This window comes from Ranitomeya variabilis, chromosome 2 (genome assembly GCF_051348905.1).
Source record: "Ranitomeya variabilis isolate aRanVar5 chromosome 2, aRanVar5.hap1, whole genome shotgun sequence".
Lineage (NCBI taxonomy): Eukaryota > Metazoa > Chordata > Amphibia > Anura > Dendrobatidae > Ranitomeya > Ranitomeya variabilis.
This window is the reverse complement of record NC_135233.1, coordinates 253,518,697-253,543,910: the sequence shown is the minus strand read 5'-3', so window position 1 is coordinate 253,543,910 and position 25,214 is coordinate 253,518,697. Positions and strand designations below refer to the sequence as shown.

The window sequence follows — 25,214 nt, the reverse complement described above, 5'->3', positions numbered from 1 at the left end:
TTTTTCGAGCCATTAGGAAGCCAATGGGTAAAACAAATCCAAAATTTGAGGCGCGGATGGATATAGAAGAGGACGCAGTCTATCTCGTGATTTACAGCGCCGGAACTACATTGTTGCGGTGACGTCATAAAAAAAAAACTATAAAAGGTTGCTGAGGGGGCGGGGCCATAGAGAGCACGTGATCTGCTGCGTGTCCGGTTACTGCAAGTCGAGCTCCTCAGAGGAGGGAGCCTTAAAGGGGCGCTCCTCAGGGAGCCAAACGTTATCTGCGGGGGTTAGGGTGGAAGTAGGAAGACTTTAGGGAGTAGTTATAGTGAGCATGGTGGGTGCAGGCAAAAGGTGTGCTAGAAATGGGTCAGTACACGCAGAGTATGTCGGCATTGATAGAGAGGGGTCAGGACACGCAGAGCATGGCGGCAATGATAGGGGTCAGGACACGCAGAGCATGGCGGCAATGATAGGGGTCAGGACACGCAGAGCATGGCGGCAATGATAGGGGTCAGGACACGCAGAGCATGGCGGCAATGATAGGGGTCAGGACACGCAGAGCATGGCGGCAATGATAGGGGTCAGGACACGCAGAGCATGGCGGCAATGATAGGGGTCAGGACACGCAGAGCATCACTGCTATGATAGAGAGGGGTCAGGACCTGCAGAGCATTGTGGCTATAAAAGAAAGGAGTCATGACACGCAGAACATCGCAGCTATGGTAGAAAGGAGTCGGTGCGCAGAGCATCGCAGCTATGATAGTGTCAGTACATGCAGAGCATCCGTGGCTATGATAGGAGTCAGGGCACGCAGAGCATCGCAGGTATGATTAAAAGATGTCAGGGCAGGCCGCATTGTGGCCATGATTGAAAGGTGTCAGGGCCTGCAGAGCATCACGGCTGTGATAGAAGGGTTTCAGGGCACGCAGAGCATCACGGCTGTGATAGGAGTCAGAGCAAGGTGATATGTTGCTAAATGCCCAAATCTCAATCTAATTGATCATCGGTGGTACCTTCGGAGGCTACACCGAGCAAAGCACAGGATCTCCTACCAGATACCACAGGACACCATATGAAGTATATGCTTATAATACTATCTGAGCCTGGTATGGGCAGGTAACAAAACCACCTCTCTTGTATCTGATCTTATCCTGTATGTACTGCAAATTCCTTAGGTAAGGAGCCAAGTCCTGTACATTACATGATAGGTCCAGCATAGGGCCCCTGTATAAATCTGTATGTAGGGTGCGCCCTCTAGTGGTGACTGTATAAATCTGCTTGTAGTGAGCTCCCTTTAATGGTAACTGTATACATCTATGTAGTGAGCTCCCTCTAGTGGTAACTATATAAATCTGCATGTAGAGAGCTGCCTCTAGTGGTGACTGTATAAATCTGTATGTAGTGAACTCCCTCTAGTGGTGACTGTATAAATCTGTATGTAGTGAGTTCCTCCTAGTGGTGACTGTATAAATCTGCATGTAGAGAGCTGCCTCTAGTGGTGCCTGTATAAATCTTTATGTAGTGAGCTCCCTCTAGTGGTGACTGTATAAATCTGTATGTAGTGAGCTCCCTCTAGTGGTGACTGTATAAATCTGTATGTAGTGAGCTGCCTCTAGTGGTGACTGTATAAATCTGTATGTAGTGAGCTGCCTCTAGTGGTGACTGTATAAATCTGTATGTAGTGAGCTCCCTCTAGTGGTGACTGTATAAATCTGTATGTAGTGAGCTCCCTCTAGTGGTGACTGTATAAATCTGTATGTAGTGAGCTCCCTCTAGTGGTGACTGTATAAATCTGTATGTAGTGAGCTCCCTCTAGTGGTGACTAGGGTTGAGCGAAACGGGTCGTTCATTTTCATAAGTCGCCGACTTTTGGCAAAGTCGGCGTCTCATGAAACCCAATCCGATCCCAGTGTGGGTCGGCCACGTGGAACGCGAACTTGGCCCCAAAGTCGCGTTTCGAATGACGCCTTCCCCGCCATTTTTTTGAGCCAATTAATTGTGGGCAGCGTGATGACATAGGTTCCGGCTCCTGCGGCATCATAGTGCTATGTTACGTTTTCGGACGTAGTAATTTCCGGAGTCAAAAAATAACGAGAGAGAGAGAGAGAGAGACTGTATAAATCTGTATGTAGTTGGCTGCCTCTAGTGGTGACTGTATAAATCTGTATGTAGTGAGTTCCTCCTAGTGGTGACTGTATAAATCTGTATGTAGTGAGCTCCCTCTAGTGGTGACTAGGGTTGAGCGAAACGGGTCGTTCATTTTCATAAGTCGCCGACTTTTGGCAAAGTCGGCGTCTCATGAAACCCGATCCGATCCCAGTGTGGGTCGGCCACGTGGAACGCGAACTTGGCCCCAAAGTCGCGTTTCGAATGACGCCTTCCCCGCCATTTTTTTGAGCCAATTAATTGTGGGCAGCGTGATGACATAGGTTCCGGCTCCTGCGGCATCATAGTGCTATGTTACGTTTTCGGACGTAGTAATTTCCGGAGTCAAAAAATAACGAGAGAGAGAGAGAGAGAGACTGTATAAATCTGTATGTAGTTGGCTGCCTCTAGTGGTGACTGTATAAATCTGTATGTAGTGAGTTCCTCCTAGTGGTGACTGTATAAATCTGTATGTAGTTGGCTGCCTCTAGTGGTGACACTATAAATCTGTATGTAGTGAACTCCCTCTAGTGGTGACTGTATAAATCTGTATGTAGTTGGCTGCCTCTGGTGGTGACTGTATAAATCTGTATGTAGTGAACTCCCTCTAGTGGTGACTATATAAATCTGTATGTAGTTGGCTGCCTCTAGTGGTGACTGTATAAATCTGTATGTGGTGACTGTATAAATCTGTATGTAGTGTGCTCCCTCTAGTGGTGGCTGTATAAATTGCATGTAGAGAGAGCCTACTAGTGGGAGCTCCCTTCCTACAGATTATGATTTTAGTGCATAATCACCCTAGGGAATTACAGAGATCACCATTAAACCTTTCACTACAGGTATCCAGAGAAAGTAGCCCCCACTGACTATAATAGCAGCATTTTGTATCCTTACCTGTAGGGGGTCTGACTGGCAATTTAGACTATTGTTGCCTCTTAGGCTGTGTGCACACGATGCAGGTTTAGTGCAGATCTGCAGCGTTTTTTTCTGCTGCAGAAACGCTGCAGATCTGTACTGTGATTTACAGTACAATGTAAAAAAAAAAAAGTTGTGCACATGGTGCAGAAAAATCCACGCAGAAACGCTGCAGATTTCAAATAAATGCATGTCACTTCTTTTGTGCATTTCTGCACCCCTCCATTAATAGAAATCCAGTGGTAAAAACTGCATAAAATCCGCGCAAAAAACGCATCAAAACGCAGCTGTGGATTCTGCCAGGAGATGCAGATTTTGTGCAGAAAATTCTGCACCCAAATCTGCAACATGTGCACACAGCTTTACAGGCCTTTCAGTGTTGTCACAGTGGATTGCACGCTTCTTTTGCAAAGATTTTTGTCCAGTCTGGTAACATTTAGGCCATGTGCACACGCTGCGGATTCCAATGCGGAATTTTCCACAGCGGATGTGTTAAATCCGCAGTGAAAAACCGCTGCGTTTTTTACTGCGGATTTATCGCGGTTTCTTCTGCGGTTTCCTCTGCGGGTTTTCACCTGCAGATTCCTATTGGACCAGGTGTAAACCCGCAGCGGATTCCGCAGAAAGAATTGACATGCTGCGGAAAATAAACCGCTGCGTTTCCACATGGTTTTTTCTGCATGTGCACTGTGGATTTAGTTTCCCATAGGTTTACATTGTACTGTAAACTCATGGGAAACTGCTGCGGATCCGCAGCTGCGGAAACGCTGCGGATCCGCAGCAAAATCCGCAACGTGTGCACATAGCCTTAGGCTACTTTCACACTAGCGTCGTACGACGCACGACAAATTGCGTACCGACAATGCGTCGCTAATGCAAGTCTATGGAGAAAAAACGCTTCCTGCAAGCACTTTTGCAGGATGCGTTTTTTCTACAAAACGACGCATAGCAATGTGCAGTGCACGACGCTAGTGTGAAAGTAGCCTTAGTCTCATGGTAACTGGACAATGATTCTCCAGTGTACAGAAGTGTAGAGTCATGTGAATCCCATGCCAGGGACAAGCTGCAGGCTGCAGAGCTGCAGTAAACAACTACATTTCCCTGCTGTGCTACAACTTTGTCTGCCCTCTGGTGGACATTCTACAAACTGCACTTTGTTTTTCTGCGAAAGCCAGTACAGTGGCTGCATTCTTTGAGGATTCCTCTATGGGGCGCCCTCCATGGCTGCATTGTCTCTACTATTCTTCTGCAGCACATCACAACTTCCATGTATTACCATAGCACAGGTGGTGTCTGCAGGGTGATCTGTACAAGGAGCACAATTTTCTTTTGCATGGATCTAGGGATAAAAGTACATATTCTACAGTCATCAATCAATAGGGGGGCAGGTGGCGAGTAATTTGGGCCACACTCTGCGGTGACGATATTTATATGTATTTGGTAAATAGTAATTTACTTCCAAAAGTGCACGTCCGATAACAGGAACACGTGGTGGGTGCGGCGACCGCTACATATGCCCGTACTCCGTGTACCGCACACATGTCCAGTTCTCCCTCCCATGGGAAGACATTTTTGCTGTGCTCAGTGCTGCCCCCTATGGAATAACGTACAAGCTGTGGAGAGATTCGGGGGAGGGGGAGGTGACAACTGCTCAGGCTACATTACGGATTCACAATAATGGTTGTCACTAACGCTCTTCAGTTTACTGGTCTGATGTCTTTGTTCTCCTCTGATAAAATTGGGGATCACCCAGTTGATGGGATGTTACCTCCCACTTGTCCCGATACACTTGTACAGTTGGTCAGGTGGGATGCTGTCCCTGGCTATTTCGGGTATGTCCTGGTGTCAGTTAGATCTGCTTCCTTGTCAGTTAGATCTGCTTCCTTATGCAGATGGAGATGAACATGATAGTGGAGCAGGGAGCCGTCAGATCCCTGCTCCACCGTCCAGCCTGTGTGTGCCCTCTGCTCAGCACAGGGGGCGCAAGGCTGCACCAAACTGCCCACAGAATAGTCAGACAAGTCCGCCCCACATCGTGTGAATGGGGCTATGTGCGTACTTGAGGGTTTTATTAGCCAATTGTGGATTAAATGGAATTTTGGAGGCATCATAACGTATGAAGGGCGCTGTAAGGCCTCCTACTGCGTGACAGGCACTGATATTACTGTGTGATGGGCACTGTGGGGGCATCATACTGTGTAAGGTGTACTGGGTAAGTCGTACTGTGGGGGCCTCATATTGTGTTAGTGGCACTGTGGTGGCCTCATACTGTGTGACTCACTAAGGGGCATTATACAGTCTGGGTGGCTGTGGGGGCATAATACTTTGTGGAGTGCCCTGGGGCATCATAATATGTGTGTGTGGGGGGGGGGGCACTGTGTAGGAACATCATACTGTCTGAGTAGCACTGTGGGGGGCATCATGCTTTGGGCACCATGATGGGGGTGCCATACTATTTAGGGGCATTATGGGGCCATCATGCTGCGTATGGAGACCTCATTCTGTGTGGGGACCATTAAAGGGGAATTGTATTGGGTGGGAATACTTTTGGGCTTCTCCAGCGGCACTATTTTTGTGTGGTTGCATAAGCGCGTCACTCATACTTGCCCCTCTTTTCCATTTTTTGAAGTTGGGAGTTTTTTTTCATGGCGGGAGTCCAAAACAGGAGCAGATTTTTGCTTCCGTGCTTCATTAATAGAAGTTCCCTACACCCAGGGGTGTAGTTGTAGGGTCCCTATTGCTGGAGGGGACATGTTATGGCACCTGATAATCAAGGGGGGTGTTATCAATTTTGCATGGGGCACAGAAGCAGCAAATTCTGCCTCGGTCTTCACTGACACATTATAACAAATGTAATGTACTAGATTAATTTTCAGGAAGATTTTCTGTTCGTTGACAGCAAGCAGTGAAATCGAAAACTGACTCCTAGTAGAAAGTTGTCCTCCCTGTAGTCCTTCCTCCAATAATGACTGGCCATCGGCAGTAGGCTTCACCCGTTGGGGCGCTGTGTGTGTGCGTCATGGTGCTGCTCACGTTCATTTTCCGTGGGAAACATCCAGCACCGTCCACGCCCCGTAAATAAGTTTGGGATTTTAGCATATTTATAGAAGCAGCAAAGCATGAAGGCAAACAGAGCAGAGAATGAAACATATGGGAACAGGTGCGATGCCAGAGCTGGCGAGGGCGCGGTGCCAGACCACCATACCAGGGTAAACAGAGCTCCGACCAGAGAGTTCTGCGGAAGGAAACAGCCGCCCCCTAATTACAGAGATGGATTCCAGGCTGTGTAGAAACTTAGAGGGCACCTCCATTCAGAGTAAATCTCCGGGCAGCACAGCACTTCCTGTATCAGTGACTACTTTTCTGGGTGAAAGAAGTTGGACACCACCATTAGGATTTACAAATGTGGAGGATTCACTAGAGGACCATCCCAGGCACCACCGAACGATCTTAGATATTGGGAGCAAGAGTCCCCCAGCAGAGGACCTGATTAGTTATAGAGTGACTAGTTTGGTGTTATTTGGGCATAGGAAGTTTCATCTCCGGCACCCTGGGTGCCGGAGACCTCGCCCGCGGGCCCTCCCAGGGTGCCGGAGACCTCGCACTGATTATGGGACCATATTAGATGGTGGAACACTCACCATGGAACCATCTTCACATTCCGGACCTCTGACGACGGGAGCATCTTAACTTACAAGACCTCTGACAACGGGACCATCTTAACACGCATGACCTCTGATTATGGGACCATCTTAACGTACAGGACTTCTGCCGACGCGACCATCTTAACCTACAGGACCTCTGACGACGCGACCATCTTAACCTACAGGACCTCTGACGACGGGACCATCTTAACCTACAGGACCTCTGACGACGGGACCATATTAACCTACAGGACCTCTGACGACGGGACCATCCTAACCTACAGGACCTCTGACGACGGGACCATCCTAACCTACAGGACGTCTGACGACGGGACCATCTTAACATACAGGACCTCTGACGACGGGACCATCTTAACATACAGGACCTCTGACGACGGGACTATCTTAACATTCATGACCATCTTAACCTACAGGACCTCTGACGATGGGAACATCTTAACCTACAGGGCGATCTGACGACCGAACCATCTTAACATACAAGACCATCTTAACCTACACGACCTCTGATGAAGGGAGCATCTTAACTTACAAGACATCTGACAACGGGAGCATCCTAACATGTATGACCTCTGATTATGGGACCATCTTAACGTACAGGACTTCTGCCGACGGGACCATCTTAACCTACAGGACCTCTGATGACGGGACCATCCTAACATACAAGGACCTCTGACGATGGGACCATCCTAACATACAAGGACCTCTGATGACGGGACCATCTTAACATATAGGACCTCTGATGATGGGATCATCTTGACATACAGGACCACTGACGACGGGAGCATTTTGGCAACTGAAAGCTGCGGACCACTTAATAAAGACGCTGTCCCTTTAAAAAGTCACAATCTTGGCTGCTGACCTTCCCTTATTTGCAAAGCTGAATCTGACTTAAGAATACTGTAATTAGGAATGAAATTCAATCACTACAGTGAGGAGAACAATGGGGCGCGCAGCATGAGAAAGCCAGAGGTGTCCACAAATGGCGAAACCAAATAAATAGAAAGTAAATTGGAAGGATTTATTGAGCGCGGTGCCAACGTAAACTCCATCAGCAACGATGGCCGCCGCTGCAGAATTCACACGCTACCAGGTACTAAGAATTATGCAAAGGAGTAAAACCTCGTCCCCGACTGTGTCATTGGTAAACAATGCACAAGGTACCTGTTGCCTATGCAAAGCAGGAGCCACCATTTTGGAAAATGGAGGTCACCTGGGCAAACTCCAAAAATGTTAAATTAAAACTCCATATAAATATGTTTAAGGCGAATGGTTGTACTGCTCTGCCTGTGAAAGTGTCAGTTCTCACTGACGTTCTAGAATTCTATTCATGAACCATGAGGCACTGGATGAACAAATATTACTATATATATATATTCCCAAGATGATGATGATGGTGGTTGTCTCTCACCTTGCAGGTGACAAGGGCACGCTTTGTGCCAGCTGCACCCACAAGGTGTCATTAACAATGGAGGTTTTGTAACGGCAGGAGCTGAAGATTCATTTATGCAAAGTGGCCTAAAAGCTGATAATTCTCCATTTCTTCCATGCAAAGCAGCCCTGTGCAAAGACAGCAGCCTCCAAAAGGCTGAGCCCGGCTGTCAGCAGCCTCCAAAAGGTTGAGCCCGGCTGTCAGCAGCCTCTGCTGGAGCCTTTTCAGGTCATCGCCCAAGAAGTAAGCAGTGGAGGCTACAAGACGGCCATCGGATCACATTGTGGGCCCCTATATCCTCTACTATGGCTACAAAGCCATCACTGTCACCACATGTATAATAAAAACATTCTCCAAGCCATTTTTAGCTACATATATAGCAATGCACTCATTTGCATCTGTATGCTAATTGCATACTGTGATATTAGCGACTCAAAATTACATATTTAATACAAGAACAGAGGACTGAGTCAATGCTAGATTAACATACAGCTTCCGGTCTGAGGGTGTGATGACGTCACAGTCAGGTCCTGCGATGACGTCGCAGTCACATGACTGTGACGTCATGGCAGGTCCTTGTCGCACACCAACCTTAGCACCGGAACCTGCCGCTTGCATGGACCGGTCACAGGAGCGTCGGAAAGGCGGCGGAAGGTGAGTATATAATGATTTGTTTATTTTTTTTCAATTATTTTTAACATTAGATGTTTTTACTATTGAGGTTGCATAGGCAGCCTCAATAGTAAAAAACTTGGTCACACAGGGTTAATAGCGGCGGTAAGAGTGAGTTACCCGCGGCATAACGCGGTCCGTTACCGCTGGCATTAACCCTGTGTGAGCCGTGACTGCGGGGAGTATGGAGCGGGCGACGGGCAGTGACTGCAGGGGAGTAGGGAGGGACTAATCAGACTGTACCCGTCGCTGATTGGTCGCGGCAGCCATGACAGGCAGCTGGTGAGACCAATCAGCGAATGAATATCCGTGACGGAAGTTGCCGACAGAAAGACGGAAGTACCCCTTAGATAATTATATATATATATATATAGATATCTTTGGTGGTTAGTGGGTTAGTTCTGCTGGGAGGCCACTAGAGGTCATGATAAAAGTCTCACAGGTGCTCCTGGCTACCAATCACTATTACACACAGAAAGACCGCTTAGCCATGGAATATGTTAACCACTATTACTTAAATACCGCGCATGAATAAGCAACAAAAATGGTAAATAAACATAGTCAAATGTCGTTACCCGTCATGGTGCAGAGCAAGTAAGCCGGGACTCGCTCCCCAACGTACGTTTCGGTACAGATCTCCTTCTTCAGGGGGCGTCACCACATGTGCATTCAGCTCTAATTAATGATTGACATGTCTGCAGATTTAAGAGCTGAACTCTCCCAGCATTCCCTGCAACATCTGGTGGTTTGCATTCTGGGTAGTGTCATCTATGCAGCAGGGCTTGTATATCCTAATTCAGCGCTGCATCACAAAAGATTAGCTCGGTTCCTGAGAAGGTGTCTACTAACAAGCCTGCTGATGGTTTCCACTGATGCTCAGCAGAATTATGAATGCAGCTCTGAGGTTCACGCAACCCATAGAAGCTGCTGTGCAAACATAGTGGTGGACATTTTGTTTATATATTTTACCCTTCTTTCTGTTGTAAAAAAAAAAAAATTGTACTGCCCCAGACCACCAGGGATGATACCATAAACCTTTTTCTTTTCCTGATTATCAGGGAGGTAATTATGAATCCACTTCACTGCCGTAGGGAAATTAACATTAACCTCTTCATTGCATTGGGGAGTCTTTCATTGCTCTAGACCACCAAGGATGTTACCATTAACCCATTTTTCTGCTCTAGACCTCTAGTAATGTTCTTAACCCATTCTCTGCATCAGACCACCAGGGATGTTACCATGAGCACATTCTCTACATCGGACCACTAGGGATGTTATTATGCACCCATTCTCTGCACCAGACCACCAGGAATTTTACCATGAACATTTTTTGCACCAGACCACCAGGGATGTTACAATGAACCCATTCTCTGCATCGGACCACCAGGGATTTTATTATGAACCCATTCTCTGCACCAGACCACCAGGGAGGTTATCATTAACCCATTCTCTGCACCAGACCACCAGGGATATTACCATAAACCCAATCTCTGCACCAGACCACCAGGGATTTTATCATGAATCCATTCTCTGCACCAGACCACCAGGGATGTTACCATGAACCCATTCTCTGCTCCAGACTACCAGGAATTTTACCATGAACATTTTCTGCACCAGACCACAAGGGATGTTACCATGAACCCATTCTCTGCACTGGACCACCAGGGAAGTTACCATGAACACATTCTCTGCATTAGACCACCAGGGATTTTACCATGAACACTCTCTGCACCAGACCACCAGGGATGTTACCATGAACTCATTCTCTGCATTAGACAACTAGAGATGTTACCAAGAACTCATTCTCTGCATCAGACCACCAGGGAGGTTTCAATGAACTCATTCTGTGCATCAGACCACCAGGGATATTACCATGAACCCATTATCTGCACCAGACCACCAGGGATGTTACCATGAACCCATTATCTGCACCAGACCACCAGGGATGTTACCATGAACCCATTCTCTGCTTCAGACCACCAGGAATTTTACCATTAATATTTTCTGCACCAGACCAGAAGAGGGTTGTTACCATGAACCCATTCTCTGCACTCGACCACCAGGGATGTTACCATTAACATTCTCTGCACCAGACCACCAGGGATGTTACCGTGAACCCATTATCTGCATTAGACCACCAGGGATGTTACCATTAACATTCTCTGCACCAGACCACCAGGGATGTTACCGTGAACCCATTATCTGCATTAGACCACCAGAGATGTTACCATGAACCCGTTCTTTGCACCGGACCACCAGGGATGCAGGGGTGTTTCCATTACCCCTTTTCTGTTCCAGACATCTAGAAATGTTATTAACTCATTGTTTCTTTCATTGCTCCAGACCACCAGGGATTTTACCATGAACCCATTCTCTGCACCAGACCACCAGGGGTGTTACTATTGACTATTTCATTGCTTTACACCACCAGAGATATTCTGACTATCCATTTGCTGGGCTAAGAAAATCACTCTTTCGAAATATGAGGCAATTTTAGTTGTAGCCACTCTGATGGAAGGGGTCACATAAACATCGACCCTCGGTTCTCCATGTCAGCCTTGGACATGATCCGTACATTGGATTGCATGCATGCAGCATGCACATAGAAGCATTTATCTTTGTGGCAAATGGTGGCCATTGTTGCTATTGCTAAACTATATGTTTGTTTGAAGGCTGATACAACAAATGATCTTGTGCGATAGTGAACTGCGATTGAGCTCTGTACTGCCACGCATTTACCACCAGAGGGCGCTGCACTCTCATGTTGGAGCACAGGCACTGCTGTATGTCTCTCCTCTGCATTGTGTGGAGTTTCCCACCATAAGAATGAAGGAGATATTAAGTCTATGCTATCAATGTCTGGACAGAAACTTGAAGTTATCAGAGAGCAGACGACTGGATGAGTTAGGCCGGGGTCACACTTGTGAGTTCAATGCGAGAAGCTCGCACATCAATACCCGGCACTCTGGACCGGAGCATTCAGCTGCATAGAAATACATGTGTGACCCCCGGCCTTACAAGGAGTTTGGAGGGGCTCTCTGTGTTATACCGTATAGGTACTGTGGTTGGCATTGTCATGGGGGCACTTAGAGACGTCACCGATGTGAGGGCACGTGTATTTGGCACTGCTATACCACACTCGCTGCTTATGCTATGGGAGCACTTTGGCTATACCCATTGGGGGCTGGCACAGGTGTAGGGGCACCGTGGTAGGCATTTCTATGGAGGCACTGTGGATGGTACTCTTTTGGTGAGTTTCACTTCCACTTTGGTAAGGACTGTGGCTGTCACTGTTATGGATGTTGTTGGCCAGAATTGTTACCTGGGTGCTTTGGCTGGTCCTGTTATGGAGGCAGTGGCTGGCATTATTATGTAGGCACTGTGCCTGGTCCTGTTATGGAGGCAGTGGCTGGGATTTTTATAGAGGCACTGCGTCTGGTCCTGTTATGGAGGCAGTGGCTGGGATTGTTATATAGGCACTGTGCCTGGTCCTGTTATGGAGGCAGTGGCTGGCATTCTTATAGAGGCACTGTCTGGTCCTGTTATGGAGGCAGTGGCTGCATTGTTATAGAGGCACTGTGCCTGGTCCTGTTATGGAGGCAGTGGCTGGCATTGTTACAGAGGCACTGTGCCTGGTCCTGTTATGGAGGCAGTGGCTGGCATTGTTATAGAGGCACTGTCTGGTCCTGTTATGGAGGCAGTGGCTGGCATTGTTAATGAGGCACTGTGCCTGGTCCTGTTATGGAGGCAGTGGCTGGCATTGTTATAGAGGCACTGTGCCTGGTCCTGTTATGGAGGCAGTGGCTGCATTGTTATAGAGGCACTGTGCCTGGTCCTGTTATGGAGGCAGTGGCTGGCATTGTTATAGAGGCACTGTCTGGTCCTGTTATGGAGGCAGTGGCTGGCATTGTTAATGAGGCACTGTGCCTGGTCCTGTTATGGAGGCAGTGGCTGGCATTGTTATAGAGGCACTGTGCCTGGTCCTGTTATGGAGGCAGTGGCTGGCATTCTTATAGAGGCACTGTCTGGTCCTGTTATGGAGGCAGTGGCTGCATTGTTATAGAGGCACTGTGCCTGGTCCTGTTATGGAGGCAGTGGCTGGCATTGTTATAGAGGCACTGTCTGGTCCTGTTATGGAGGCAGTGGCTGGCATTGTTATAGAGGCACTGTGCCTGGTCCTGTTATGGAGGCAGTGGCTGGCATTGTTATAGAGGCACTGTGCCTGGTCCTGTTATGGAGGCGGTGGCTGGCATTGTTATAGAGGCACTGTGCCTGGTCCTTTCATGGAGGCAGTGGCTGGCATTATGGAGGCAGTGGCTGGCATTGTTATAGACACACTGTGCCTGGTCCTGTTATGGAGCAGGTGGCTGGCATTGTTAGAGGCACTGTGCCTGGTCCTGTTATGGAGGCAGTGGCTGGCATTGTTATAGAGGCACTGTGCCTGGTCCTGTTATGGAGGCGGTGGCTGGCATTGTTATAGAGGCACTGTGCCTGGTCCTTTCATGGAGGCAGTGGCTGGCATTATGTAGGCAGTGGCTGGTCCTGTTATGGAGGCAGTGGCTGGCATTGTTATAGAGGCACTGTGCCTGGTCCTGTTATGGAGGCGGTGGCTGGCATTGTTATAGAGGCACTGTGCCTGGTCCTTTCATGGAGGCAGTGGCTGGCATTATGTAGGCAGTGGCTGGTCCTGTTATGGAGGCAGTGGCTGGCATTGTTATAGAGGCACTGTGCCTGGTCCTGTTATGGAGGCAGTGGCTGGCATTGTTATAGAGGCACTGTGCCTGGTCCTGTTATGGAGGCAGTGGCTGGCATTGTTATAGAGGCACTGTGCCTGGTCCTGTTATGGAGGCGGTGGCTGGCATTGTTATAGAGGCACTGTGCCTGGTCCTGTTATGGAGGCGGTGGCTGGCATTGTTAGAAGCACTGTGCCTGGTACTGTTATGGAGGCGGTGGCTGGCAATGTTTTAGACGCAGTGGCTAGTCCTGTTATGGAGGCGGTGGCTGGCATTGTTATAGAGGCACTGTGCCTTGTCCTGTTATGGAGGCGGTGGCTGGCATTGTTAGAGGCACTGTGCCTGGTACTGTTATGGAGGAGGTGGCTGGCATTGTTATAGAGGCAGTGGCTGGTCCTGTTATGGAGGCAGTGGCTGGCATTGCTATAGAGGCACTGTGCCTGGTCCTGTTACAGGGCATTTGTGCTGGCATTATAGAGGCATCATTGCCATAATAGCTGGCAGCTGTCACTGTAATATGGGTACTGACGCTGGTACTGTTGTGTAGAGAAGTTACTGACATTGATATATGGGCACAGCAGCTGAAATGGCTGGCACTGTTACATAGAAAGTGTCTGGCATTGGTATATGGGCACTGTAGGTGACACTTATGGAGGGAAGAGGCTGGCATTGATATTTTGGGCACTGCTGACCTAACTCTTAAAATTGATTCCAGTCATTAGAAAAGGGGAACTGTGGCTGGCATTGTAGAATGGGCTCTGCAGCAGGTACTGTTATGGAGAGCAGCATCGACATACATATGGGCACTGTCGCCATATTGTAGGCATTGGGCTTCCTCCAAATACTTTGCAGCATACATGTGCCCCACTTGATGCCCGGTCCACCCATGTGTAGATCTCTCTCTAATGCCCGTTTCCTGCCATGTTGCTGCTGTGTGATCTGGCTGATTAGATAGCCCTCTATCAGGGCGGTGACTGGGAGGACACTCTGTATTGTGGTTTGGGACTTTTTTTTTTCTCCTTGTCCCATTGACATGACCCCATGACAGGACTGGTATCAGGGTTCTGCCATCTCTACCCAGATTGGCGCTCACCAGAGCACGGATTCACGTGTGAAATGATCGTATCTACACACGATAATCGGACTGAAGCCGAACACACCCGAACGTCAGATTGTGGGAATGATCCCAGCAGCACAGAGCATTTAAGGGAACGAGTGCTGGCCTTGTGGCAGTGGCATAGCGTACCAGGCGTTTCGGGAAAGGAGTGTAGCGGCAGCAGATATTTCATAAAATCATCAATGTAGTTGCCATTTTATGTCTGCCTGCGTCCACTACAATATATACAGAGTACAGGCTGCCACAAACAGCAGCAGAAGGACAAATGCTCAATTATGATAGTGAATAAGTATCCAGGAATTGCCCTTTATGCAATTTCCCCCCCAAAAATAAAATCTTCATTTTTGTTGTCCACAATCCTGGTACGTTTGCCCCCCAGTCCCAACTGTAAATGGAGAACTCACAAAGTGTAGTGCGGGTTTATCGAGTTGTGCGGAGCTCTGGGCGACTACAACGTCTGCTCCACTTCTGATAAGCAAATATTGTCTCTCTCCGCTTCCCCATTGGCTGCAACAACTCCAGATTTTGACACAAGTAATCAGATTGAAAAATCAGGGCGGGGGGAGAAGCTGAGGGCAAACACAAGTGCCAGGACTGTGGTGCCCTACATCAGTGCGACACCGCCGCCGACAGGGAGGGATCACACCTATCATCCTGACTACCACCACCGCCAGGTAATGAAACACCACTCCTACAGGAGCAATGCAATTTGTTTCAACACATCTTTTTTTATTTTTTTTTAATTATTATTATGTTATTTGTAAGTTTTCATAGTGTAAATTTTTATAATTAACTATATAATATATAAAATGAATGTAAATTAAAAGTAATGTTTCATAGGGTTAATTACGATATTCATTATTACATTTATATTTTTGCTTTTGCATAGAATGAGTTATCTTGTTATATATCACATGCTTAGTGAAATCTAATACTTTTTATCTGTATTTATATTTTTTATCTTTTTTTAGTGCAGATATATACTTTATATCTGATTGTGTTTTTAGAAATGTTTTACGTCGTGTTCCTATCACAGTTGTATCATTTTATTTATTCACTGCGTATTACAGTTTAATCTCATATATTCTTTTTACCTTATTTTTTCTCTTTTTAATTCTATGCTAAAATAAATGTGTATCAGTGAGAATATCTATAAGAATACTCTGGTTTCTCTAAAAAATCTAATTCATCTTTCGCCTCTTATTATAGATTTCTCTGTAGAGGAATAATTAGGGGTTTCATGGACTTTAATACTAAATGTTTTTTTTTTTCTTAAATATGTATTGAAAATTTTGTTGTGTTTTTGTTTAACTTATTTTTGCTTTTTTAATTCTATATAGTACATTTTGGAATCAAAATCACTTTAGTATAAAATTGGGAGCTAAGTATATTAGATGGAAATATTAGAAGATATGTGTATCAGATAAATATGTATATCATACAGCGCCCATTTGCTTAGTGAATTGCACATTAATTTGCCGATTAGGTTTTCTTTCTTATGTTTCCTTTATGATATTTCATGTCGTGTCTGTAGGAATATTCTTATGTGCATTTTTTATTGTTATATCTGACATTTCTACATCAAGTAACTCAGAAATGAATGGCTGATTACCGCCGAACAAATATTCTCTGCATGTGTAGTTTATAAGGATCCACGCACTTAATGAAAATCATTCAGATCTATGGAATGGGCCCCCGCAGCAAATATATATATATATATATATATATATATATATATATATATATATATATATATATATATATATATATATTCTGTCATATCTGAATCTGATGTCAGGGTTCCCAAACCTGTGTCTCTCCATCTATTGTGAAACTACAACTCTCAGCATTGCTGGACAGTGGTTCTCCATCTTGCCTAACCAGCTGTTGCAAAATTGCAACTCCCAGCATGCCCGGACAGTGGTTTTCTAACCTATGACTCTCCAACTGGTGCAATACTACAACTCCCAGCATGCCCGGACAGCAGTTCCCTAACCTATGACTCTCCAGCTGTTTCAAAACTACAACTCCCAGCATGTCCTGACATCAACTGCCCAGCCTGTGACTCTCCAGCTGTTGCAAAACTCCAATTTCCAGCATGCTCTGACTGCCATCAATTCTCCGGGTAGGCTGGGAGTTGTAGTCCTGCAGCAGCTGGAGAGCCACAAGTCAGGGGAACGTTGCTTATAGTAATGGTGGCATGAACCCAAGAAGGGGCCCAATGTTGATATTTGCGATGCCCCCCTCCTTTCCCATATTTGAATTTTCTTGTCCCCAAACATTGGAACAAAGGGCACATAATGAGACAAATAACAGGTTTCGTGGGCATCATGCCCGCTCTAGTCTTCCACATCAATGGCGGACTGTGTCTGATTAGGACGCAACTAAATCCTTGCAGGACAAATGCAAATGTCAAGCAAATGACTCGTCACCTGAATCACATCTGATGCCAATAAAGAACAGTTGTATGGTGATGTGGATAGATGGAACTGGTATCTCTCAATCAGGAAACTACAACTCCCAGCATGCCCGGACAGATACCGCATTGTTACCTTATCAGCAGGGATTGATAATTGTACAAGGGATATATCTGCAGCTGCTCTTCTCCAGCACACCCTGCAGCTGCCCTCTCTCCCTGTATGCGATGCCATGCTGCCAGGCAGAACTGTCATGGGGTATTTTCCCTGCAGCAGCTCTCTACTGCTCCAATATTCGGGAATCCATAGTGGCAGACATCCACATCGGCCGCGATAGATAATGGATAAATACTACCTCTATAGAATCACTTTTATGGGGGCACACACATAAAATAAACGCCCTATCCCTTCGTTATTAAAGAGACAGGTACACTTTTAATTGGTGTTGGTGTACTTTCCATAGACAAATTGCCGCTGGACCAGGATGGCAAAACAAGATGTGAATAGGCCGGGGTGATGTTTTAGCTGAGAAACGACAACTCCCCAGCATGCCCTGATATCCTGCAGCTGACAGGGCATGCTGGTAGTTGTAGTTTTCCACTGTACTGGAAAATGTTCTTATTAGCGGGGAGTAATTGTTGTAAATGAGGACAGCTGCTGCAGTGATGTCAGATTCCTTGCAGTTGCTCTTCCCCAGAGAGGTACCTTCACAATTTACATTGCAGCTGCCCCATTACATGTGTTCTATATTATACTAGGGCCAGGAAGAACTGTCATAGGGAGTTTGATTTCCCTGCAGCAGCTCTTCTCCACTGCAATACTGGAAACAGGAGTATACTAGGCAATTCCATAAAGCCAGGCAGCCACATTGGCAGCTATGGAGGTGTTCATGTCAAATATGACACCTTTTTTTTTTTGTCGTGCACTTTTAGTGTACAGGTTACCTTAGATCGGCAATTGGGAAAAAAAAAAAGAGAAAGCCGCTGCAGGGATATCCAATTCTCTGCAGCTGCTCTCCCCAATATTTACTGTTTATACTTTACATGTGTTCTATATTGTGCTGGTAGTGCCAGGAAGAGTTGTCTTTGTAGATTTCATAGTTTCTTCTTTCAAACATGTAGATGTAACTACATAAAACAGGTTGGAAATAATAGCTGCATTATGGCCTCTGGGGGATCAGCTTTCTCCTCTCCATGCAAATCGAGCTGAAGGAGAGGACCATGCAAATCTGCAGACGCTTCCCCGAAGCGGCGCCCGGGGTCTGTGTACTGTGACTTGAGCTCTTGTGATTTTTTTTTTTTTTTTTTAGACTTTGGAATCTGTCGCCGTGAAGTGTTCAGATTTCTATACATCTCGAGGAAAAAATTAATTATATTTTAGTAAATAATCATGTTTTGTGATGACTTTGTACACATTGCTTTATCACACTGGCTGCAGACTGGCATTGTGCAACTTATCGGGAGCCAGAGATCTTCCCTGTATAGTGGCGTGGTGTAATAAGAGGATATCCTGACCTGGTGTGTCCTCCATTACCTGCTGGCATGGAGGGTCCACGTAGGTGAAAAATGGGGGTTCTGCACATTACACCTTAGCAACCACTGATTATAGCGATGCTCAGGCTTGTACCCCTCTCCGTTGTCTACTGGACGGGTGCCCCCACTCCGTTGTCTACCGCGCTGGTGCTCTTACTTCGATGTCTACCCAGCAAGTGCCCCCTCGCCGATGTCTACCCAGCAAGTGCCCCCTCGCCGATGTCTGCCGGGCGGGTGCCCCCTCTCCGATGTCTGCCGGGCGGGTGCCCCCTCTCCGATGTCTGCCGGGCGGGTGCCCCCTCTCCGATGTCTGCCGGGCGGGTGCCCCCTCTCCGATGTCTGCCGGGCGGGTGCCCCCTCTCCGATGTCTGCCGGGCGGGTGCCCCCTCTCCGATGTCTGCCGGGCGGGTGCCCCCTCTCCGATGTCTGCCGGGCGGGTGCCCTGTCTGAGTTGTCTGCCGGGCGGGTGCCCTCTCTCCGTTGTCTGCCGGACGGGTGCCCACTCTGTTGTCTACCGCGCTGGTGCTCCCACTTCGATGTCTGCCCAGCAAGTGCTCCCTCTGAGTTGTCTGCCGGGCTGGTGCCCCCTCTCCGTTGTCTGCCACATATGGTTTTGCTCACATTTGCCAATATGAAGAAGCTGGAGTGGAGTAGGATTCCTACTCAGGCTTCGACCACCCATGACCGTCATGCCGAGCTGTGACCCCCTTCCTTCTCATTGGGCTCCTATAGTTTTACACCCTTAATTTCTGTATACATGAGGTCACATCTGGATATTTATTCTTCTTTTTCAGGAGATGCCGCGATCCTTTTTGGTAAAAAGCAAGAAAACTCATAGTTACCATCAACATCGCTACCTGGAGGATGTGAGCCCGCCCCAGGAGGCGCCCAGCCTGGCGTTATGCCATGGTAGGTGACTCCACATCCATCAGGGAGGTCGGTCTTGTGTCCTAGCTGTATATAGGAGGGCTCCTTTCACTGACAGCAAGCAGAGGTGATTGGTGTGTGAATAGCACATTGTGTAATTATCAGCGCTGTATAAACAGGGAAATAAATCCTATCCCGGTTTCCTGTTCCGACACATTGTCCATAATGTGATTTACAAACATAATAACGACTTCCCTGTTTATATAATGTATTAACCATTGAGCTGCTGGGGCCATGCAGAAATGGTACCTTCATCCAGACTGAAGAGGGCGCTGTACTCTTTTCAAGGTTTGCAGCTGCACAGCGCCATCCATAGGGTTGTGGTCATGTCTGGCACTGCAGCTCATTGTTGCTCATGTACTTATACTACACTCTCCATGGATGTCAGTGCCTCTATCGTTCTGCTTACAGACTGGGGGCCCCGAAAGATGCACCCCCACTGATCAAACATTACAGTCCCGAAATCGCCTTTGTTATTCTGGTATATATTCCCACAGCATAAAAATAATCAGAGCATCACAGAGTGTTTCAGGAGAGGAGAAGGCTGACTATGCTGGGAGTTACAGTAGAAGGGGAATGGGGCTAACAGCAGAGTATTTAAGACGAGGAGAGTGTCAAATAAAGGAGGTGCACCAATCTTTTAAGAGGTAACAGGCTGAGATCTATCCTGGAAGAGCAGGATCCTTAATAGTAAGATTGTGCCGATCTTGTCAGGAGAAGGGTCACCCCGCAGCACAGTATTTTACAAGAGAACTCTGTGCGGATCTTATGAGATCAGAGCAAGGAGCAGGTTCCCTAGGAGCACAGAGTATTTCAGAAGAGGAGTGTGCTGATTTAGTGAGAGGTAGCAGAAGAAGGAACAGATCCTTAGCAGCACCGAGTATTTCAGGAGAGGAGTGTGCTGCTTATATGGAAGGTGGAGCCCTCCTGACTCCTGCCCATCCTGGCAGTGCCAGCAGTGATCCCGCCACCCTCCTCCAGCCACATTCAAATCCGCTCTATTCAAATCCTATTGTGTCCGTTACTGTAACTGTTCCCGGGAAGCGTCCGTCTGTCCGGAGCGCAGCTCTGCACAAACGAACGTCATTGTGTCTAGCACCCACGGCGTATCCTGTATCTAAGCTGCCTACATGTCGTAGCTAATTGGGAGATACAGCAACACAACTGTAGATTTATTCCACCTCAGCAGACAGTATCACAGAGGATAGGATTAGATACACAGCTCAGCAGACAGGATCACACAGGATAGGATTAGATACACAGCTCAGCAGACAGGATCACACAGGATAGGATTAGATACACAGCTCAGCAGACAGGATTACACAGGATAGGATTAGATACACAGCTCAGCAGACGGTATCACACGGGATAGGATTAGATACACAGCTCAGCAGACAGTATCACACGGGATAGGTTTAGATACACAGCTCAGCAGACAGTATCATACAGGATAGGATTAGATACACAGCTCAGCAGACAGGATCACACAGGATAGGATTAGATACACAGCTCAGCAGACAGTATCACACAGGATAGGATTAGATACACAGCTCAGCAGACAGTATCACATGGGATAGGATTAGATACACAGCTCAGCAGACAGTATCACACGGGATAGGATTAGATACACAGCTCAGCAGACAGTATCACACAGGATAGGATTAGATCCACAGCTCAGCAGACAGGATCACACAGGATAGGATTAGATACACGGCTCAGCAGATAGTATCACACGGGATAGGATTAGATACACAGCTCAGCAGACAGTATCAGGATAGGATTAGATACACAGCTCAGCATGGAGTATCACACAGGATAGGATGAGATGCACCCGCTGAGCTGCCCGCTGTTGCTGGGAATACTGGTTCTGTGTTGCAGGCAGTGATATAAGCTTCGTTAGGTGCCGGACAAGGATGTATCACAACGATGTGTTTTCTCAATTCAATCAAAGCCGGATTGTCAAACACCGAGAAATTGGCTCCGTGTCTGTACAAACATTGTGGTTTGTGTCACACACACTGCGTCAACATGTACATGTCTGTATAGATCCTGATCCTAGGGTGAGGGAGGTCACCCCAATTTACAAAATTTTTCCAGTTTTCTCAGATTTCTTCTATTTTTATTACATCAGAGTCTAAAGACGGGAAATCATCCGACATTGACCTTAAAGAACATGCACCTGAGGACCTGACCAAGAGCTCTTATGGCCGAACAAAAGATGACATGCAGAGAACCCTCTATTTAAGTCGCGAACCCTCTGTGGCTTCAGGCCCAGGTAATGTACTACTACACTCATCATCACATTGAATGAATATATGAATGACACAATGTTGTAATTCTGTCTTTAAGGCCTCTCTTTGTCCTTGCTCCCCATGAAGTCGTATCCGTCCTTTCCCCTGTCGGCCTTCTACAAGCAAAGCCTCTCCTGGGAGTCTCTGCATTCTGCCTATAGCTTCAATCAAGTCCCATCCCACGGGCACCCCTCCATGAGGCAGCGTCCTACAGTCCTAGGGTTATATGGCAGCCCCCCCACAGCTACAGAAACAGACTATGATCACCCCATTAATTACAGCCTGGCATTCTCCTCTGTTATGGATAACTATCACTGTGTCAAGTGCAGCAAGGTAAGATATTCAGTGTGAGGGCCGCTGCAGGCGGGTGAAGGCCGCTGCTGGCGGGTGAAGGCTGCTGCAGGAGAGGAAGGGCCGCTGCAGACGGGTGAGGGCCGCTGCAGGGGGGTGAGGGCCACTGCAAGGGGGTGAGGGCCGCTGCAGACGGGTGAGGGCCACTGCAAGGGGGTGAGGGCCGCTGCAGTGGGGTGAGGGCCGCTGCAGGCGGGTGAGGGCCGCTGCAGGCGGGTGAGGGCCGCTGCAGGCGGGTGAAGGCCGCTGCAGGAGAATGAGGGCCGCTGCAGGACACTGAACTGTTTTATATTATATGAAAGCCAGATAATCTCTTCTATCTTCTAGGTCTTCTCTACATCTCATGGATTAGAGGTTCACGTCCGGAGGTCTCATAGTGGAACCAGACCGTTTGTCTGTGATATTTGTGGGAAATCCTTTGGTCATGCTGTCAGTCTGGAGCAACATCTCAACGTCCACTCACAGGTGAGGTCCATAATGTGTGGTATACTGCTGAGCTGTGTATCTAATCCTATCATGGTGTAATACATACAGTGTCATAGAACCACACGACTCTACAACAACCACATCCCCGTCATAAAATATTGTGCAAGCTTAATATAAAATGCTAGGTTATAAAAAAATAAAAAAAAATAAAAAATCCTATTTTACAGGAGAGGAGTTTTGAGTGCAAGATGTGCGGAAAAACATTTAAGCGATCTTCCACGTTATCAACCCACCTGCTTATCCACTCAGACACTCGGCCGTATCCTTGCCAATTCTGTGGAAAGCGTTTCCATCAAAAGTCTGACATGAAGAAACATACGTATATACACACTGGTAAGTTAAACTGCCCCCTATGTACAAGAATATAACTACTATAATACTGCCCACTATGTACAAGAATATAACTACTATAATACTGCCCCTAGGTACAAGAATATTACTACTATAATACTGCCCCCTATGTACAAGAATATAACTACTATAATACTGCCCCTATGTACAGGAATATAACTACTATAATACTGCCTCCTATGTACAAGAATTTAACTACTATAATACTACCCCTATGTACAAGAATATAACTACTATACTACTGCCCCTATGTACAAGAATAAAACTACTATAACACTGCCCCTATGTACAAGAATATAACTACTATAATAATGCCCCCTATGTACAAGAATATAACTACTATAATACTGCCCCTATGTACAAGAATATAACTACTATAATACTGCCCCTATGTACAAGAATATTACTACTATAATACTGCCCCTATGTACAAGAATATAACTACTATAATACTGCCCCTATGTACAAGAATATAACTACTATACTACTGCCCCTATGTACAAGAATATTACTACTATAATAATGCCCCCTATGTACAAGAATATAACTACTATAATACTGCCCCCACGTACATGAATATAACTACTATAATACTGCTCCTATGTACAAGAATATAACTACTATAATACTGCCCACTATGTACAAGAATATTACTACTATAATACTGCCCCCTATGTACAAGAATATAACTACTGTAATACTGCCCTTATGTACAGGAATATAACTACTATAATACTGCCTCCTATGTACAAGAATTTAACTACTATAATACTACCCCTATGTACAAGAATATAACTACTATACTACTGCCCCTATGTACAAGAATATAACTACTATAATAATGCCCCCTATGTACAAGAATATAACTACTATAATACTGCCCCCACGTACATGAATATAACTACTATAATACTGCTCCTATGTACAAGAATATAACTACTATAATACGGCCCCTATGTACAAGAATATAACAACAATAATACTCCCCCTATGTACAAGAATATTACTACTATAATAATGCCCCCTATGTACAAGAATATAACTACTATAATACTGCCCCCACGTACATGAATATAACTACTATAATACTGCTCCTATGTACAAGAATATAACTACTATAATACGGCCCCTATGTACAAGAATATAACAACAATAATACTCCCCCTATGTACAAGAATATAAATACTATAATACTGCCCCTGTGTACAAACATATAACTGCTATGATATTGATCGTGTTTCGTCCTGTGTTTAGGAGAGAAGCCTCACAAATGTCAGGTTTGTGGAAAAGCTTTTAGTCAGAGCTCGAACCTGATCACTCACAGCCGTAAGCACACAGGCTTTAAGCCGTTTACGTGTGACCTGTGCGGTAAAGGCTTCCAGCGTAAAGTGGACCTAAGGAGACACCGAGAAAACCAACATGGACTGAAATGACCTAATAGGGGTTAATGGCGGGACCCTCCATCACTGCAAGGGTGCGATCCTGTGTGTGACGTGCTTGCGGTACGTAGAGGACATCTTTCCTGCTATCACAGAGCAGTGAATGGCGGCTGCCGGCAGCAGTTACTTCGGCCAGTGGGTGTCCTCATGGATTCATACAAGTGATGCCACTGATTGAAGATGGCGGTGGTTTGTACCATGGTGAGGAAGGGTCTCAAGTTGGAAGGTTTTTTTTTTAATTTAAAGTTTTGTATCAACTTTATTTATTTACGTCAAAACAAAAAATAAATCTTTGTCAAATCGTCAGAAAAATCTTGTCTAAAGTGATCTGCTGCGTTTCACAGCCGTGTTTACAGATTGTCACGTGTTTTGTGCATTTTTAAGACATTTGTGTGTTTATAAACGTAATATTACTACTTGTAATAAAACACTTTTATACATTGGATATTTCATGTCTCCTAATGGGCCCAATATAAAAGTAGCGAAACAATGGCGCTACACAACACCGCAACCTTCTGTTGTGCAAAAATGAAAGATGGGATCTAATTGGTTGCCATGGACTTGATCCCAGATCATGGAGGAAAAGATGGAGTAAGGCTACGTTCACATTTGCGTTGTGCGCCGCAGCGTCGGCGCCGCAACGCACAACGCAATCAAAAACGCATGCACAACGCTGCGTTTTGCGCCGCATGCGTCTTTTTTTTATTGATTTTGGACGCAGCAAAAATGCAACTTGCTGCGTCCTCTGCGCCCGGA

The 25,214-nt window shown here is 46.4% G+C and overlaps 1 protein-coding gene across 2 annotated transcripts; it reads left to right on the top strand.

Annotated features, from left to right (window-relative positions):
* Positions 1 to 169: 169 nt before the first annotated feature.
* On the top strand, positions 170 to 24,903 carry GFI1B (growth factor independent 1B transcriptional repressor). Of its 2 annotated transcripts, none has more exons than XM_077292409.1 (7): positions 170 to 1,104; positions 19,408 to 19,522; positions 21,672 to 21,815; positions 21,890 to 22,164; positions 22,510 to 22,647; positions 22,836 to 23,001; positions 24,274 to 24,903. In XM_077292409.1, the coding sequence occupies exons 2-7, from the start codon at positions 19,411 to 19,413 to the stop codon at positions 24,450 to 24,452; spliced, it is 1,014 nt and encodes a 337-aa protein (XP_077148524.1). In that variant the 5' UTR covers positions 170 to 1,104; positions 19,408 to 19,410; the 3' UTR covers positions 24,453 to 24,903. The 2 variants fall into 2 exon arrangements, with proteins under 2 accessions (XP_077148524.1, XP_077148525.1); XM_077292410.1 differs by lacking the exon at positions 170 to 1,104 and adding an exon at positions 15,165 to 15,338.
* Positions 24,904 to 25,214: the final 311 nt, after the last annotated feature.

Coding starts and splice junctions, on each gene's coding strand:
- GFI1B (XM_077292409.1), top strand. CDS start 19,411: ATGCCGCGATCCTTTTTGGTAAAAAGCAAGAAAACTCATAGTTACCAT. Junction 21,816..21,889: donor CTCTGTGGCTTCAGGCCCAG/GTAATGTACTAC, acceptor TCTGTCTTTAAG/GCCTCTCTTTGTCCTTGCTC. Junction 22,648..22,835: donor ATCTCAACGTCCACTCACAG/GTGAGGTCCATA, acceptor CCTATTTTACAG/GAGAGGAGTTTTGAGTGCAA.